This window comes from Lissotriton vulgaris, chromosome 4_1 (assembly GCF_964263255.1).
Source record: "Lissotriton vulgaris chromosome 4_1, aLisVul1.2, whole genome shotgun sequence".
NCBI lineage: Eukaryota > Metazoa > Chordata > Amphibia > Caudata > Salamandridae > Lissotriton > Lissotriton vulgaris.
In genome coordinates, this window is record NC_141691.1 from 1724343171 (window position 1) to 1724361809 (window position 18639).

The following is an 18639-nucleotide window of genomic DNA, read 5'->3' on the forward strand; positions in this document are numbered from 1 at the left end:
ACCTTTGATAAGGTATTTCTGTTAGACCTTTTGGCAGCGTTAGATATGGTCAGTCATGAACTTCTTATCAAACGCCTGTTCGAGTTAGGAGTTAGAGGTACCGCTCTCAAGCTCCTCAGATCCTTCCTCACTGACAGATCGGAGTTCGTGGAATGTACCGGTCACAGTGCCACTTCATTTACTCTGCCCTGTGAGGTACCACAAGGGTCGGTGTTGACTCCCCCCCTTTTTAATCTGCATATTACCCCTTTAGCCTTTCTGATCAAGGGCCATAGGTTCTTAGTTGTGTCCTATGCTGACGACACCCAAATTGTAGTGTCATTCACAGAAAACCCTGACAGCAGGGCAGAATGTTTCCACAACTGCATGTCACTGATTGGCAGTTGGATGTCCAACAATTGTCTGAAGCAAAATTCAGATAAAACTGAAGTGCTGGTGTTTGGCAATCAGCCATGATATTGTACTCTTACTGGTGGCCTCAGGAAATGGGTGTGCTCCCAACTCCTGTGCCCAAGGTGAAAAATCTGGTAGTCTGGTAGTTGTGAAGTAGTGTGGCTCACTGGTTAGAGGCGGCAGACCCGAGAGCAGAGGACGGCCCGGGACCAGGGTTCGATTCCCGGCGCGGCAGGTTTCTGGACCAGGGTCAGCGGACTCGATAATTCTCTCGCCTCGGTGCCCACTCTGATCAGCGATCGCACTCGGCAACTCTGGGCATTAGCTTGCCTCATCTTCACTAACGGCCCCACCAGACCGCTGGGGATGCCTGGTCTCACCCTGGAGATACCCATTAAGGGACTATCTCTCAGGGAAGCCAGGAAGGGTTTCGCAGCGGTCGAAGCGCCTTGGGACCCTACGGGTAAGTAGTGCGCTATATAAATGCCAATACATTTACATTTACATTTACATCTAATTTGATGAAAAACTCTCCTTTGTGGGACATGCCAATGCCATCTCCTCATCATGTTTCTTTATTATTATTTTTTTTTGGAAACCTTTATTGTGCGAATAGAAGCATACAAATACGGGCCTACAGCCAATCAGGCCGGCCACGACGCATTATGAACGTACATGAGTCAACATTGAAGTTTCCCGGCAGTCACCCAGTGTTATACAGGCAAGCAATCAAACATTAAGAGGCCGAATGTAACCGCTAGAAGCAGGATTAAATAAGGTTCATTTTATAATATAATAGGAAGTATAGCAGGATCAGTTGCAACATTTCGACATCTGAATTCCCATGGCGGGTTATATGTAAAGCATCAATACAAAGGGGCCTAGATAAATGGAAGTAATAGCAGCAATTGACAGGAATCAACTTATGGTCACCCCGTTTCAGATCAGTTCCCACCACAGCCCGCCACACATCCATCACCGCCTGAATGCGTGCTAGCACGGATCAGAAGAATCAGAGCAGCAACGTAATACCCATCCACTATACTAACCTAAATAAAGAGAAAAAGAGGGGAGGGGTAGAGAGAGAATGTCAGAGAAAGGGAGAGAAAGAACGCGGCGCCACTGCACTCACCCCACGGCGAATAAAACACGCAGAACTGGAGGACCCGCTATCGGGGCAAGGCATGTAAGACACGCTATATGTGCAGTCAATATCATAGAAGCGGGAAAGCAACCCCTTCACTATCAGCTAACACTCCGTGGGAGACGCGCGCAGACACAGCGTCCTGATAAAGGGATACAAAAGAGCCATAGAACTAAAGAAAAAACACAACAACAGAAACACCCCGTCCCTCCCACACCACCCTGCACCCCTGCAGAAGGCTACGGCCTACTCCCCCAGCAGCGTGCCTGTCGCCCTAAATAGAACCCGAAATATAGAAGAATCAGAAAGTAAGAAAAAGAACACAACAGACCAAAAGAAAAAGAGAAGGAAAAGGGGAAAGGGATCCAGTGGGAGAGGAGATCTGCAATCGAACATTCAGCTCCTACCCCCCGCCTTAACACAACTGAAACCCACATCAATGCGAGAAAGACACAACCTCAAATATAATGAACAGGAAAAGGAGTCGGCCATGTTGTCACAGCTGCGGGTAGTCCTCATCTACGCACATTAACCAGTAGTCCGCCGAGGCAATTCTGTCTCACCCCTGTCCTTTCCTGATCATAGCTTTCGTGCGCAATAAAGTGGTAGGAAGCAAGCAGTTCGACATGGAATGCACACAGGATCGAAACAAGACAGGCCAAGGGTGCAGTCCAAAGGACCCCAGTCTCAAACAGCGAAGCATGCAGTGGCTGCGGCAGACCAGTCTGTCGAGTAGCAACATCAGGAGCAGCAAACAGATTGAGTGTGGCCCCGCCGTCCAAAACAGCGAGGTAATACCTGCAAAACAGTCGCGGGACCTCACTAAAGCAGTTCGAAGCAAACATCCGCCGAGCTCCCCAGCCAGACTGGCATGGACGGATCCCAACGTGGGGCCCTTGCTCATGGTCGCCACAGTCGGAGCTTCCTGAAGATTCGGGGCCGCTGACATACAGTCTCGTAGGTGCACGGCGGCATCACTCTTCGCAGCAGCCGAGGGGGGCAAAGCAGCACACACCATCAGTCGAGCCGCATTCATGGGAGACGGGCCAACAGGCACGGCGGCAGAACCGCTATCTCGCGTGACCGCATCGAAGGCCATGGCCGCACGTAAAGAACATAGGGCGGCCAAGACATCACCGATCGTGGGCTCACGCCCACAAGCCTCAGCCATCGTGTGGTTCGACAAGCTAGGTTCGCCGCCCCAAGCAGGTCCGGAACCCGGGGCGCCGGCGGCCATCTTGTCAGTGCAGCAGAGACTCTCCGCTCCTTAACTTCTGGACCGGGCCTTCGGATAAGGCCCACCGGAGTCTCCTCGAACCCCAGTAATGGCAATCTTGATGCAGAAAGATGGGCCACCAAAAAACCGGGGTCGCCGGCGACACCGTCCCACGGGCGCCGCCCGCCGAATCCGGGCGAAGGGCTTCAAGATGGCCGGACAAGGCAACAAAGGGGGGGGCAAGCCTCCTGTGCGGTCTACCCCCGTCCGAGGCGGGCCGCGCCCCGCCACGAGCCCCCGGGCCTCCAGACCGGCCCGGTCAGTCGCCACCGGAACAACCGCACAACGGCTTCTTCCGCCGACCCCTCTCCTCCACCGGGGGCTGGCGTCGACACACCACTCCGGCCAACCGCCGCAGGCGGGTCCCCGGCCTGCACGCCGCGGAGGCTCCGGAACAAGCAAGGGCACAACTCCAGGAGCCCCCGGGACGGACAGTAAGTGCTAGCAATGTTTCACCTTCCCATATTTAGCCGATTGTGTCTCCTCGGGGCAGGATAAGGTACAGGATATGCGTTTCAGGCAGGAAGGTTGACGGAGCCGAGCTACAGTGCGGCCATCACGGTCGCGAGCTTGGCTCCTCCCCCATTTCTTTATTTTTAAATCACTTAGGAAGGTGTTTTCCCTTCATCCCTCAAGACCTACGTAAAGCAGTGATCACTTCTCTGGTCTTATGCTAAATTGACTACTGTAATGGGCTTTTTTTGACTGCCCATAAGAAAGCTCTAGATAAGCTCCAAATGGTCCAAAACGTAGCAGCCAGATTGATTTTAGGAATACCGAAATATCAATCGGTCTCCAAGGCTCTTCCCTCACTTCACTTGCTCCCGGTTAGAAAGCGGGTGATGTTCAAATCTTTATGCATAGCCTTTAAGGCCCTTTGTCTTGTGGGTCCTGAATCAATCAAACAACTCTTTCAACAATACATTCCTTCCAGGACTTTAAGATCCTCCTCACAGGCTAATTTTGTTGTACCTAAATTCAGGAGAGCTACCTGGGAAGGTGAGAGCTTTGCAGTGGCCACTGCCAAACTCTGGAATTCAATGCCTCTGGCACTAAAAACACAAACCATCTGCTTACCTTTCGCAAGACCCTTAAAACCTGACTGTTTAACAACTAGCTCAGTACTATCACTTCCTTGTGCCATACACCCTGTTCTGGTGTTTTCCTTACCTTGGTCCACTCCCTGGAAGTCAGCGCCTAGACACCTACAGGTTGTAGTGTGCTTTAGAAATCCTAATTTCATTTCATTTTGTTCATAATTTTATCGGGAGACTTTGCGGGGTGGGGGTTGGAATGCTGGGTGATAGGAACTTAGTGGCTTCATGCAGATTCCACAAGTTTTCCTTACTCAAACGAGAGAAAAATGTGTGGTCCTAGTCAAAGTTTAAGGTTTGCAAGGGCATCTGGGTAAGAAATCCTGATGAGACTCATGCACATCACCCACCCTGGATTCACTCAGGTGCCTATTTTCAAAAATGTGCATGGTGATATGTTTTCCTAGGTGCTGGTTTAGCTAGGGCCAAAAATTCACAGCTACCTAGTTTATAAAAATGGATCAGTTTTCAGTGGAAAAATGTGATGTGTTCATGTTGCGTTTTGGTCCCTTTCATTTTCCTGGCACAAGGCCTACCCACACAGGTGAAGTTCTGTTTTTATTGTGAGACATGTTGGAACACAGAATAGTAGAACATTGGTTACTACCAATTGGATTTCTCTGCATTTGTGCCGTACACATATAATTAAATGTGTAAGAAAGAAGACATTTTGAAAAATGCTCTCTGAATCACATGCTAGTATGGTTACCCACAAATTCAAACTCGTACAAATAACCACTGCTCCTAAACTCCATATCTGGTGTACATTTCAGAATTATATAGGTTGCCTTCATGCCCATTTTCCGCTCTTTATATTTTACAATATGAATTGCTGTATACTCTGTACATAGTGAAAAATGATTATAAGATGCAGCTCAGTTGTTGGCTGTGGGTACCTCGGGTTCTTATACAATCTATAAACCCCATATAATTATCCCACCAGAAGAGTCTAGCAGACGTAATGGTATATTGATTTTGCAAATCTGCCCTCATGACAAGAATTTACAGATGAAAACGATGTCATAAATAGCAGTTTTTATCCTATTCATTGTCAATATATATTTTTATTTCAACAGTTAGTTTTTTTTTGGGGGGGGGACCTTGAGGGATCTATCTACACAAGTGCCCTTTTGCTGAATTCATAATTTTGTCTACGTTTGTGAAATGTATAGCTTTCCGGGTTTCATACCTGTTTCCACCATAAACAAGAAGTAGGTTGAAAGCTCAAAAATTAGGAAAAATGGGCTACCCCTTAGAAAAATGCCAAAAACTGTAGTTAAAAAAAAAAAAAGTATTTTTTGTTCAGATTTGCTTCTTCCCTAAAGCTGGGAAGATTGTGATTTTTAGCTCAGCAAACCTTTTGTCAATGCAATTTTTAGGAAAAAACAGACACTTCTTTGCAGAGCAAGTCTTTCCTATTTTTCCCCAAACCCCCACACCTAGCTACATTTTGGCTATTTACATTTTGGCTATTTTCTCGGTCCCCTCCCAGGAATTCACAAACCATGGGTTCCCTTAGAATCCCCATGATGGTGAAAAAAGAACGCAAGTTTGGCATTGGGTAAATTATGTGGAAAAAAAGTTATGGGGTTCTAAGCTCAAAGTACCCAAAATAGCCAAAAAAGGGCTCAGCACTGAGGGGAAAAAGCCTCAGCAGTTAAAGGATTAAGATGATAAAACAGTCCACAAGTGATTCCTTACGCTTCAGGCAGAATCAACATATAATTTGAAGGTAACACATAAGGCACTAACATCCAGCTCGGACGTATAATGTAGCACTAGAAAATTCAAGCATTTGTTCTGCAGTGAGAAAAAAAAAACCTGTGTTCAAAATAGCTCCCCAGTAATATGTAGACAATTAAAAGTGAACCTCCCGCGCCTGCAGTCATCTGAATTAGCACACTGCGATGATAGTTATTAAACTGTCTATTAAAATGTACAGTTGCATCCAGCTCCCTTTATGTAGATGTTTATTTTGGCAAGACGATTCTGTATTTTAAGAGAGTTACTGATTCTGAGGGAGTGAATGATTTATTTATAGCCCTCTCTTGACAGCCGTGCTGCCCAAATATTCGTCAAGAACAGGTCCAATTAGAGTTTTTAACTAATAATAATCCAAGCTCCAGAGCTCGCCTCGCAGCTCTGTTGCTAAACACCAGGTGTCAATAATGGATAAGTCACTCGTCCTTCCCCTCTTGACCTCTGAAGGCTGATGAGATGAGATTCAAACGTCACTGCAGTGTGCCCTCAGATGCAAACATCAGCAATCTAGATCGTATGTATGTATTTTAATTTTCACAGAACTGCATCCATAGATAGACCTTTGGATCATTTATTTATGTGTTAGAAGTGTTCGGTTACTTCAGATCACTTGACAGGTGTAAGTTAACAGTTTACTTTGATAAGGGGAGGTTGGAGGCCAGGTGGGCTTGGTGAGAGTATACTGCCTTAAATGTGTATGTGTCACTGGGCAACCCCTCTGTGCTGAGGCCTGTTAAATCCCAGTCTGAAAAGTTCAGTTTTCACGTTTCCTAAACTACTTGTAGTTAGGTTCAGCTCTTTGGTGTGGATTATGCGCCTTCCAGAATCTGGGTCTTTGCTTTCTCGATGATATGCCTCCATGGTTCATCCTCTTGAGCAAGCTTTGCTTGATCACGCGGGTAGACATAGAGTGAAGGACTTGGGGGGCTGGCGAGGAACAGTTTCTGTAGGAATCAAGTCCTTTTGCTCCAGTGTGCCTTATGGATGGTGCACAAGACCGTGAATTTAATTGTCATTAAAGGTATTTAATGGGGTGTTATAATTGTGCGTCCCCACCTCCATATTTTCATGCACATTCATATCAAATTGGTGGTCAGTGCGTGGAAGCGGTAGGGTTTGATACAGAAAGGAGAGCTCTGTGATCAGACCCTCTGACACTATATTGACATGAGGGGCAGAGGTGAGACCAGCTTCGGAGAGCAACCTTAGGTTCCTTATGGTTAGTGGGATTGATGAAGGGATACCTATGCCTGAGGATCAATCAAATGTTATTGGCTCGAGCACAGTATCTTTAATCTAAAATCTCAGAATATGCAGCTTTTATTGCTGAGGTAGTTTTTACATGACGCCACAGCACACGTCCTTTGGGAAAAAAAGACCTTGCATCTATCTTGAAAAATATAATGCAAGGTATACAGTGTACAAGCAAAAAAGATCATTGCGGGATTAAATTCTAAGCACTGGGCCAACAAGAATAATAAAAGGTGATGTATAATAAAAAAAACTCCTATATAAATATGTACCTGTTTGCAATGACATTTTACATTTGGAAATTATTATGGCGAACTCTACTTAATATATGCAGTAGGCCACCGTAGCAATTTTTTTAGACTTCTGGAAAGTATTGCGTTTCTGTGTTTTTCTTGTTTGACACTTTTGTATTTGTGTCATTGTAGAAATTGAGTTGACTGCTTTCTTGATGTAGTGCTTCCGCTTTAACATTAGTAGTGTTAACCTAATCAATAAATAAGAAAAATATTTAATAATAATTTATTGCTGAACAAAGAAATTTATTAAAAATGTGTTTCACTGCTTTATGTGGTGATTAAAAGTACTGTCGTCAAGTTTACATCAGTTTCAAGATTTAGAAACATTCCATATTTGCAACTATACCTTTTTGTACTTGCCTCTCTAATATTCTGGCAGATTTTCCTCAAAAAGGTTTTAATTTATCCCTGATTAAAATAATTCTCACATGCATGCCAGTTGTAGAGTAAGGCTTTAATTACAGCTCATCGAGTAAATCCAGGTCTGTACGGAAATAGGAGCTAGCATACAGATCGTGATGTAATGACCACACCTCTAAGAATTTCACCTAACTGATTTCTGTTGCAAAAACCTGGTGACAATAAAATTGTAAGTGGCCTGGGAATTCCAAACATGTGGTAATCTGTGCAGTGATCATTTGTTCCACATGCTGAGTCTCATTCTGACTTGTTGAGCTGTGAATAGGTGGCATCTACTGCACCCAGAATGTACTCTACCCCATGGAATCAGTATGTTCCAGGTACCATAAATGGTACCCCTATTTTGCTCTACTTGTAATCAAAGCCTAATAATTCTTCCTCATGTTATCACACAGCTATCTGCTTACATGTGTGTGTTCTGAAATATGAATAATTGTAATGATACAGAACTCTGCAAACTCTTGGGCATTAGGAAATACGTGAACTGCATTACAGTGGAAGTAGCCAGAGCAAGGAATACAGCAAACCTCTATAGATGGTTAGATTCTCAGTAACTAACACATCTAAGCATCTATGCTTTTCTTTCAGAGCCCTGCTTTAAAATGTACCCCAGTTTGTGTACTGTATATTGGCTTCCATGTCAATACCAATACAAACCTGAAATAACCATGCATTTCCATACATGTCTGTTTGGTTAAATTACACCTATGATGTTGGGAGCCAAAAGACATGTAAATGAGCACTGTCGCTCATAGTCACACACTTTGAATATCTTGATATAAGGCTCTGGCATTATCACCTTTATTTGTTTGTATCATGGCAGTGCTGCCAAGATGACTTACATTCAAGGTCTCCACCACTGTTTGATGTTCATTGAGGACAACTGTTGGTCAGCTTCTTTGGGGGTAGGGTATTGAAGAGGACTAGGATGGCATTGTTCATTAGCTTGTGGAAACCTGAACTGGTTTATTATCATGTCTCCTGTGTAGCTGCATTAAGATTGGACATTGTATTTAGGTCCTTCGTAAGTGTTTGGCTATTTCCCCATTCATGCTCTGCAATTTAATTTCTTTGCTCACTTTGTAAGAAAAAAACCTGCTATTTTGAGCTGTTTCTGAAGTTGATCAGACAGCAGAAACACAATCACCTCCTTTTGCCCCCTTATTCCCAAGGCTCTCATCAAGTGTAGAAAGGTCTTGTGACTGACAAGTGAAGCATATGCAAACTCTGTTTGCTCCGCTCATCTCACCTCCAGTAAACCTGAGAATATTCCTTGACTAGCAGACCACCTAAGACCTTAAACCTCGGGCTGTTGTAGAGAAGGGAATCATCCCTGAATTGTGTGGGCTGCACCCCGCAAAATAGAACTAGAGCTAAGGAAAACTCTTATTATTGCATGGCACCTTCAGCTTACACATTTGCAAAATAGCAGCCGGCGCTGACAAAGGAAGGGTACGAGGAAATTGCCAGGCTATGAGGGGAAGCCTAGTGAGTTTTGATCCTACCTATAAGTGGCAACAATGGGGGCAGGGGTTAAGTGAAAACACAGCTGGCAGTACAGCAGGCCAAATGGCCGGCCTTTACGCTTTTTGAGAATGGCGCAAAGGGACTTTTGACCATGCCTGTTGGTGGCAAGTCTGGCCTGTGGGGTGTTGGTCGGAATCATTTACCAGCAGTGAAGGGCTAGCACTGAGGCAGGAGTAATACTAATTCAATTGTGCCCATGACAAGGAAGTGTTATGTTACCCCCAAATTTTCAGGGTTGCAGCCAGTAGATCTCCTAAGCATTAAAATATAGCAATTAGTTTTTGGAGGGGGACATAGCTTGCACACTGGAAAATAATTTGAGATACAAGTCTCAAAAAGACGAAGAGGCAGCTCCAGATCTGTGCCTATTGGCGAAAAAAGAAATAAACTGACAGTGCACAAGAATGACTCCTATATAGCTCCCAAATGCCATTTCCAGAGCGGAACAGCATCAGAGCAGAGTCACAAGGCACCACCTTTCTGTTTGCACAGGTACTAAAGAAAAGTTTCTGGATCCAGTCTGATGTCTAAGGAATATTCAAAAGGTGAAGAAACCTTTGGCTAGATAGAGTGCCTACCAGCAAGAGCGTTACTTAAGGTAAGTAACTTGTACTTTTAGAACCTACCTAAGCTATACCCAGCTGTCTAGCAGCACGGTTGCATAAGTTCTGAATAATATGCCAGGTCATGTAATGTCTCCCTCCTTACTAGATAATGCCTTAGGATCTGAAGTCGAAACTCAGTAATTCAGTGTCCCCACCAGTAAACTGTCTGTCTTATCACGTTCCTTTGCTGGTATGTTGCATTCCTTGGTGTTCTCTGGAGCAAGGAGGGGGTGGACTTAAGGTCCATAACACCTCTTCATTAAGAATCTTGGCCCTTAATCTCCTGGCATTCCATCGCCACAGACAAATTGATATTAGTCATTATCCGACATGGCTAATGTCTGGACTCATTACCCACCACCCAACATCCCTCCTCGTGTTCACAAAATATCACCCAAGCAACAAACATTAACTTCAAGCTCTTCTACTCAAAGGTTCTATAGAGTCCGTCCATCTTCAACATCAGGGTTATACTCTCTATACTTCTTAATCCCCAAAAAGGATTTGGCTTTAAGGCCAATCTTCGATATCAGGCCCTTAAACAAGTGCATGCTTTCAGAGCACTTCCACGTGGTTAACCTACAGGATGTCATTCCACTTTTCCAAAAAGTAACTTTACAGCAGCATTAGACTTAAAGGATGCTGATGCCACATGCCAATTCACCCAGCTCATCACAAATACTTGAGATTTGTCATAGCGGGTCTACATTACCAGTTCAAAGAATTGCCATTCGGAGTAGCCAGTGCACCTCGAGTGTTCACCAATTGCCTTCAATTGGTTGCAGCGCATTCCCATAACTGGAAAATTGGTGTATCAAAGCCAGCACATTTCATCAGTGCAAACAGCACATTCAGATCACCATAGATCTCCTCCACTAATTGGAGTTTACTATCAATAGCCCCAAATCTCACCCACAACCATTACAAGTTCAACCTTACTTAGGAGCAATCCTGAACACCCAAACAGGATTAGCCTTCCCCAATCCTGTGAGAAATCAAAACTTTCACACAATACTGCCCCAGTTTCCTACCAAACATCAACTAACAGTAAATATGATCATGTGACTCCTAGGGATGATGGCTTCCTGCCTTCCCCATGTCAGATTACATGTAAGTCTCCAATACAATATTGTCTAGCTCGTCAGTAGACCCAATCGCATGGTCAGTTGACAGAGGTAGTGTTAATAGACTGCCACACTCACTGTTCTCCGCAGTGGTGGAACCACCAACAGCATATTAAAAGGACAGCCTTATCTCGATTCTGTTGCACACATCACTCTCACAGCAGATGCATCAACGATTGGATAATGTGCTCACCTACAAGACCTCACAGTGGAGGGACTATGGGATACCAAGCACCTGTCTGTACATCCACTACCTGGAGCTTCTAGCTGTTCACCCAGCATTGAAAGCATTCCTACGTCACCTGACTCACAAGGTTCTCCTAGTCCAGACAGACGGTATGACAGCCATGTATTATTTTCACAAATAGGGGGTGACGGTCTACAAAACTCCCACACCTTTCTCAGACAGTCTGGAACTGAGCTCTACATCACCACATTAATAAGTTAGCAGAATACCTTCCAGGAACAGACGACAACTTTGCAGATCTGCTCAGCAGGATACAGCAACAAGTCCACAAATGGGAACTCCACCCACAAAGTCCTCCTACCCAATCAAAAACATTTTTACAGCAAATGGCTACCTCAACAAAGGCACCCCAGTGCTTAAAAGCAAGACTGAAGAATAGGACTGGCCACTCATATTTACACTTGATTAAAGAGCCAGGTTTTTAAATCTTTCTGAAACAGTGTTCGGACTTGGCCTTGCAATGTTGGCTTAGCAAGGTGTGACAAAGCCTGGCTGTCCGTACTGAGATGACCTGCCACCCCGATGAACCTTGGCAAAGCTAGGTATGCTCAAGAGTCGCACATGATTAGAACTCAAGGCTCACTCCTGGTGGTACCAACTAAGCCTATTTCTCAGGTATCGTGAGCCTTTGCCCCTAATGGCCCCTAATGGCTCCGAATGCCAATGTTGGGGCTTTGAACTCAACCCTCTTAGCAACCGGAAGCCATTGAAGCTGCTTTAAATGGGGGAGATGTGATGACGAAAAGGGTATCCATTAAATCAACCTGGCTGCTGCATTCTGTATCATTTGGAGTCTGAGTTAGGAAAGCCGGAAGACCCATATATAAGCTGTTAGCGTAATCAAGCGCGATGTCATAAGCGCATGGACTACGGTCTTTCGGCTCTCTACTGGCAGGAGGAGCAATAGTTTCATAGCTGACCTGAACTTCAGGAAGCAGGAGAATGAGATCTGCCGCATTTGAGTAGCGAAGGAAAGGTCAGAGTCAAACAAGATCCCTAAGTTTCTATCTGAAGTGGCCAGTATTGGTTGCTAATTCAGCTTCAAACGTAGGGATCTTCCAAATGTGGGGCTTTCCTCAAATAGACCTTTTCACCACAGCAGAAAACACAAAATGCCCAAACTTTGCCCCCATGTTCCCACACCCACTATCCAAGGGCAATGTGATATGGATGAGTTGATCTAAAATATTTGCTAATGCTTTTCCGCCTCTCTCTCTCCTTCCATTTCTGGTTCGGAAACTCATGCAGGTGTTTCTAGCAATGATCCTAGTAGCTCCCACTTGAGCTTGCCATCTTTGGTTCACAACATTACTAGACCTTTCAGTAGTTCCACATGAGAAGCTCCCCAACAGGCTGGGACTTCTTTCTCAAAATCACAGACAAATCAGACACTCCGATCCCAAATCTGTAAACCCAGCAATCTGGCTGCTGAGGTCATAGAATTTGGTTACCTAAACTTACCAACAGAATGTATGGACATTCTTATAGAAGCACGTAAACCTACCACTAGGGCCTGCTATGTAGCAAAATGAAAACATTTTGTTTGCTACTGCCATACAAAACAAATCGACCCTTTCATGGCTACAGTACAAAACATTATTTGTAACCTACTTTACTTCCAAAAGGTGGGTTTAGCATATACTTCTATACACTTACATGTCACTGCTATGGCTGCATATCTTTGAAATAGGCAACACCTTTCCCTCTTTAAAATTCCAGTCATTAAAGCCTTCATAGGAGAACTTAAACGTGTTATTCCACCCAGGATTTCCCATTCACCTTAACCATGAAACCTTAATGTAGTACTCACCAGACTCATGGGACTTCCTTTTGAGCCTCTACACTCATGCCCGCTTTTTTTGGGGAAGGTAGCATTTTGTAAGCGCCATAACTTCACTCAGATGTGTTAGTGAGCTCGAGGCATTAAACTTAGAAGAACCATTCTTCCAAATACACAAAGACAAGGTGGTTCTTTGAACCAACCATAAATTCCTACCTAAGGTAGTTTCACAATTTCATATCAATTAGTCCATTGAATTGCCAGTTTCCTTCCATCAACATGATTCTGTTACAGAAAGAGCTTCTCATTTATTAGAGCGCTTCTGTTCTACATTGATGGAACTAAAACTTTCAGAAGATCCAAGCAACTTTTTGTCACCTTCTCACCACCACACAAAGGCAACCTAAGTTCAAAATAGGCAAAGCCAGATGGATAGTTAAGTGCATTCAGACTTGCTATGCTAAGGCCAAAAGATCTTTACCTGTTCCTCCCAGAGTACACTGTACTCGCAAAATGGTAGCAACCATAGCCTTTTGAGGATGTATTCCCAAAGCTGAAATATGTAAGCAGCAACATGGTCCACACCTCACACGCTCACCAACCATTATTATGTGAATGTTTTAGAACACCAACATGCCAATTTAGGACAGGCTGTGCTACGTACTCTCTTTCAAACCACTGCAACACCCACAGGTTAGACATCGCTTATCAGGAGAGACTGCTTTACAGTCTGCAGGGCTTGTGTATCCATAGCCACACGTGCCATTTAACTGAATATATTACTTATCCTGTTGCATCTGTTCATGATATGTAGTGCTGTAGATTCACATACTCCTACACTCATCCACGGACACCTGTGGCCATTGCAGTTCCTTACATTTACTAGGTCCCCCCCCCCTTTTTTTTTAATACCTTTAGCATGGTAACTGCATTAAAAACACAAACTTTACACTGCTTTCTCACCCGCCTGTGGGAAAACAATCTTAACGATGGGGTGTGCATTACCACCAGGAGGGGAAGTCACTAACTAGACCTTGTGACTGGAAATACTTTTTCGAAGAAAAACAATTTGCACAACTCCGGACACCACACTAGATGGCAAGAGTTTGCAGAGCATGTAAATCTACAGCACTATATTCCACGAACACACGCCTACAGGGTAAGTAACCTATCCTTCCTAAAGTTGAGCGTTGGAAGGGCAGAAGTGAAGAGGCTGTCCTCCCTCGAGGGCAAACACATGATGGGCACTAAATAAGAAGCCATCAAATAGGAAGCAAGCAACGTAGTGCGACAATAATGGCAACCAATGGTAAACAATGGGCACGCTTTAAGCCTACTGTAAGTTCTTGTACGATCGCAATAGGTATTTTTCTATCAGACAGGTCTGCTTTGTATCAATAGAATTGTTTACTTAATCCTAGCTGCTGGAGATTTCTGAGGGCTGCACTGTAGTACATTGTTTTTATGTCCAGTGTGCGACTGTACGTAGTAACCACCTATATGCAGATAAGCCTGGACCCTGCTCCCTGCTCCAATAGGAACAAACTAGATTACCCTCCAGCTTAGAACACAAGGCATCCCAAGCCTATCTTCAGTCCAGTGGCAAATTGAGCACAAGACATACATCTGGGCAGATCCTGTCACCCATATGGAGTCTCACTTAGAAAAAGAAAATGTGAGCTGTGAAGTGCTTTAGTTAATCTCAGGCACTAGTTACTACTCAACTTGTACTCCAGGTCATAGTCTTTTGCCCGCTAGGTCACTAGCTAAGATTAATACAAGCATTCCACCCATCACGTTTTTGGGGGGGGTTTCAACAAAATTAAAACGTCCATATGTTTTGCAACATTATTTGTAGCTGCGTGTTCTGTAGTACCTTGGAATATAATGTTTGATCACGTGTGGAAAATTATGTACATATGTTCACTCACCTGTATATAATTTTGAACTATGATTTAAAGATAGTCGTCAAGAAGTACCAGATACGGAGGCAGACTTCATACCTACAATTGTCTCTGCACACAAATCTTTTACAGTATTTTCCCAATACTTTGAAAAAGGATTTGCTAAATGTCTAGGAATAAATGTATTTGTGCATTTTACCCTACAAAATATGGCATTGTTGCAAGGTAGCTTTTAGAGAAAGATTTATCTGTTTAACACATTTAATGATATAGTCCTAGGAGGTGTTGGTAATTCATAGCGGTGTTATTTTCAATTTGCAGGTTTATCAAATCTACAGCATGAGGTCTGCAGAGGATATATACAAAATACTGACATCATATAAAGCCAATTATGTGGTTATTGAAGATTCTATCTGCAGCGAGATGGCCACAGCGCGAGGCTGCCGGGTTAAGGATTTATTGGATATCGCTAATGGTCATGTACGTAGTGCGTCAAAGCCGACTGTGTATGGTTTCCTAAAAGTGTTGTATGCGGTAATCTAAAGTGAATCTGTGCCACAAGATAGACTGAGCACGGCTCCTGGCCTGGCTTCAAATTGCCTGTCTAACTCTGAATTAACTGCTAGCACTTCTGAAAACGTCTGTCTTGTAAGCAAAATGTGCAAAGCATGAACAACCACTTAAAGGGCAGTCACTATGTCATTCTTAAGGATTTAGAGCCATTGTAAAACTTTGTATGCTTTTCCCTGAGTTGTCCATGGTCAATGAAAACAACTACCCCAACATGTGCAGACATTGATGTCCTCACTGTAGGCTTCCAACTTCTACTCAATGATTCTGAGAGCCCAGGGAGGCTGCTAGAGGCCTCTGCAAGTGACCAGACTGGCAGTTTGCAAAGTGGCGCATCATCTGACTGTTTCCTCAAGTAGACTCATCGTCTTTTCATTATATGTTATATTTGGATTCTTTAAAACATTTTCATACTGTAATACCCTTCCAAATACGCCCTACAGCTAAAGGTTTGTATTGGTAGCTAAGAACAACAATTTCAAAAATGGTGAAATACACAGAAATCAGAGGCTCCCTGTAAAGTGTCAGGAGGGATCCCTAGAAATCAACATACCTGATCCCTGTGAGATATGTATTCATTTTGGGCCATGTGTTGCACCATCAGAGGGAGCTGTATTACGCCGGATTGCTAATCTTATGTTGCAGTTTGTGTACCATGTTATGTTATATTATGTTAATGTAACTTATTGAGTTCACGAATACCTGGAGTTGTCTTGGCACTAAAAGCTAAAGGAAGTCCAAAAGACAAAGACACTAGTTCTGGAATAACCAGGTTTTAATACTCTTTCTGAATAAGGCTAGTGAACTTGCAGACCTGATATGCATTGGAAGCATATTCCATAGTGTTGCCGTGCCATAACCAATGTGGAATGTGTTCGGTTTAACAAATCCAGTTACTATCTCCTACACTTAAGATTTGCTTGTTTTAATAGCTGGATGTTCAAACATTTTACCTAGCTGCAACACTTCTTTAATTGCAGTGTTCAGTTTGATCTCATTCTTAAACTTGTAGCAGTATTACACTGCTTCGCTAGTGATAGATTTGTTTTACAAGATGCATTAGCAAAAACAACAATCAATAGTTTACTAAAGAGTGTTATAAAAATATTAGTGGTCTTTGTTCTGTGATCAGGATCAAAGGTCGTATGATGTCATAGGACATCCCTAACATTTTACCAATACAATGCTGCTGTTCCTGTTTATAATATCGCCATCTTCTTAGTGTCTCAGGGGAAAAAGTCCTGTTTAATATCTCATGTCTACATTTTTGTCAGGCGGATTGGAGTTTCTGTATTTTCAGATATGTAGTATACCAGTGACTAACCACAGGCAGAATGTTGGTGACAATGTTGAAATTCTCTGAAGACGCTCTGTGATAACAATTTATAGCAAACGGTGGTACCTGTGTGTTATTGGAATTATTATTATCATTATTACACGTGGTTACGCTAGCTAAACATGTTTTCCAGAATGGGGATGTGTGGCTGCTTGGGTATCGACTTGATCATGGTATCTTGATGTGTTTGAATAGACTGACTTGGACTGGATTCATACATTTCATGCAGTAGGTGTTACAACATTAGATGTGCCTTTTACCCGTCTGAATTAATTTGCCAAAATCCAATTGACATAATCTTCCAAGATTCTATTTAGTACATGAAAATGATCAAATATTGTTTTTAACAGAAAGTCTTCACCTCCTTTCATGAGGGAGTTAAAATTACCTCCATGGTGTAAGAGACAACCTTTTTAGTCATTCTAAAATCACAGTAGGATTTATCAGACTGTAGCAGTTACTGGTCGATATATCTTATCATGAAATGAAACATTATTGGCTGGAAGCACAGAAAACGTCCTCCCAACTCTATAGCTCTAGACACGTGTGGATTTTTCTTGGATGGAGAAGTCTTAAGATTGTACTATACTGGAAAAAAACAATAAGAAGGTAACTGAAAAGAAAGGAAGGCAATCCTCTGAATATTAGTTGGTAAGAAAGCATGTAATTGTTGTAACTGCCTTTCATTTTCAGGGTTTCTGGTGCATACATCTGCCTGTAGATTCTTCATTGTTTGAATATATTGATACAGAAACTTTTCAATAGCTCTCTGCACCGGTAGGTGGCACTGTCTGCATCTTGGTGCCGAAAACTACCACTCTGTCATCTCTGGAACTATAAATAGCCCCTCGTAGATGCACTGACATCAGTTCCCATTTGTAAATCATAAATCCAGTATTTGTAAAGCACGAACTACTCACCCTTACGGGTCTCAAGGTGCTGGGGGCCGTTGTGGAAATTAAGTGAGCTATTGCCGAGAGTCGCATGGTGCTGAGCTGATCTGCCGCCTGAGCTGGGGATCGAACCGTGAGCCCTGTGCTCCGAAGTCTGCTGCCTTGGCCGCTTCACCACACCTCTCCCCTAACGCACCATCAACTCAGTTCCGGTGCTTCCCCATCTCAGCTATGAACACATTTTCACTCAACGATCATCGATCCAAGTGAGAAGCATAATATCTAATGGATGAAGGTTGTTTCTTATTTTGCAGGAGATTCCCACCCTTTAGAAGATTCCAGATACGGAAAACAAAGATAGCAACTCTTTTACTATGGACCGGACTTGGCCACTCTCATGAAGCTTGTAGTGTTTACATCTCCCCTGAATAGGAGTTATATTCTCCCGCAGGTCATCTCTTATCATGCTACATGCATAAAGTGGCAGAAGTCCTAGCACTTCCCCTCCCTTCTGTAGCGGCGAAGTCTAATAGGCTAACAGATAGTTGCTTGGTTACCAGGAGGTATAGGCCGGCTCCCCGTGACCCAGCCTTTTTGTGATCACATCATTCACCAGAGAGTCCAGTCATTCAGACATCTTGTTAATCAAAACAGTCTCATGGGGTGTTCCCTACCACCCCCTCAGATCTGAGATCTAAAAAGGTCAAGCTGGATTCCTAAAAGTCTTTTTTAGGGGGAGCATGGTGTTTAAGTCTCTAAATGCTACCTCCTGCCTGAAAACTCCCACATCCTGTCGGACATGACACAATTTCGCCTTCGAAACCTACCAGACCATCTCCAGTCACACTTCACAGAGATGGTGAAAGACAGACAAGTGACGGCCCAAGAAGTTATTCAGTCTGGCCTCAACACAGCAGGATTTAGAGCGCTGTCTATAAGGATGTCTGTTGTACTTCAGCACTGTGCTAGGCTTAGGAACTCTGACTTTCCCACCCACATCCAGACACTGGCGGGGCTT

General features: G+C 43.7%; 1 protein-coding gene across 3 annotated transcripts in view; it reads left to right on the top strand.

Annotated features, from left to right (window-relative positions):
* The window catches only part of DPY19L4 (dpy-19 like 4), a 617659-nt gene that overhangs the window by 561889 nt on the left and 37131 nt on the right, over positions 1-18639 (top strand). For all 3 annotated transcript variants that reach the window (XR_015309916.1, XR_015309917.1, XM_086966015.1), the window contains exon 18: positions 15144-15302. Coding sequence is in view for 1 of the 3 variants with exons in the window: in XM_086966015.1 (XP_086822141.1) it covers positions 15144-15302 (159 nt within the window). In the remaining 2 variants the exon portion in view is untranslated. The remainder of the gene's footprint in view (positions 1-15143; positions 15303-18639) is intronic.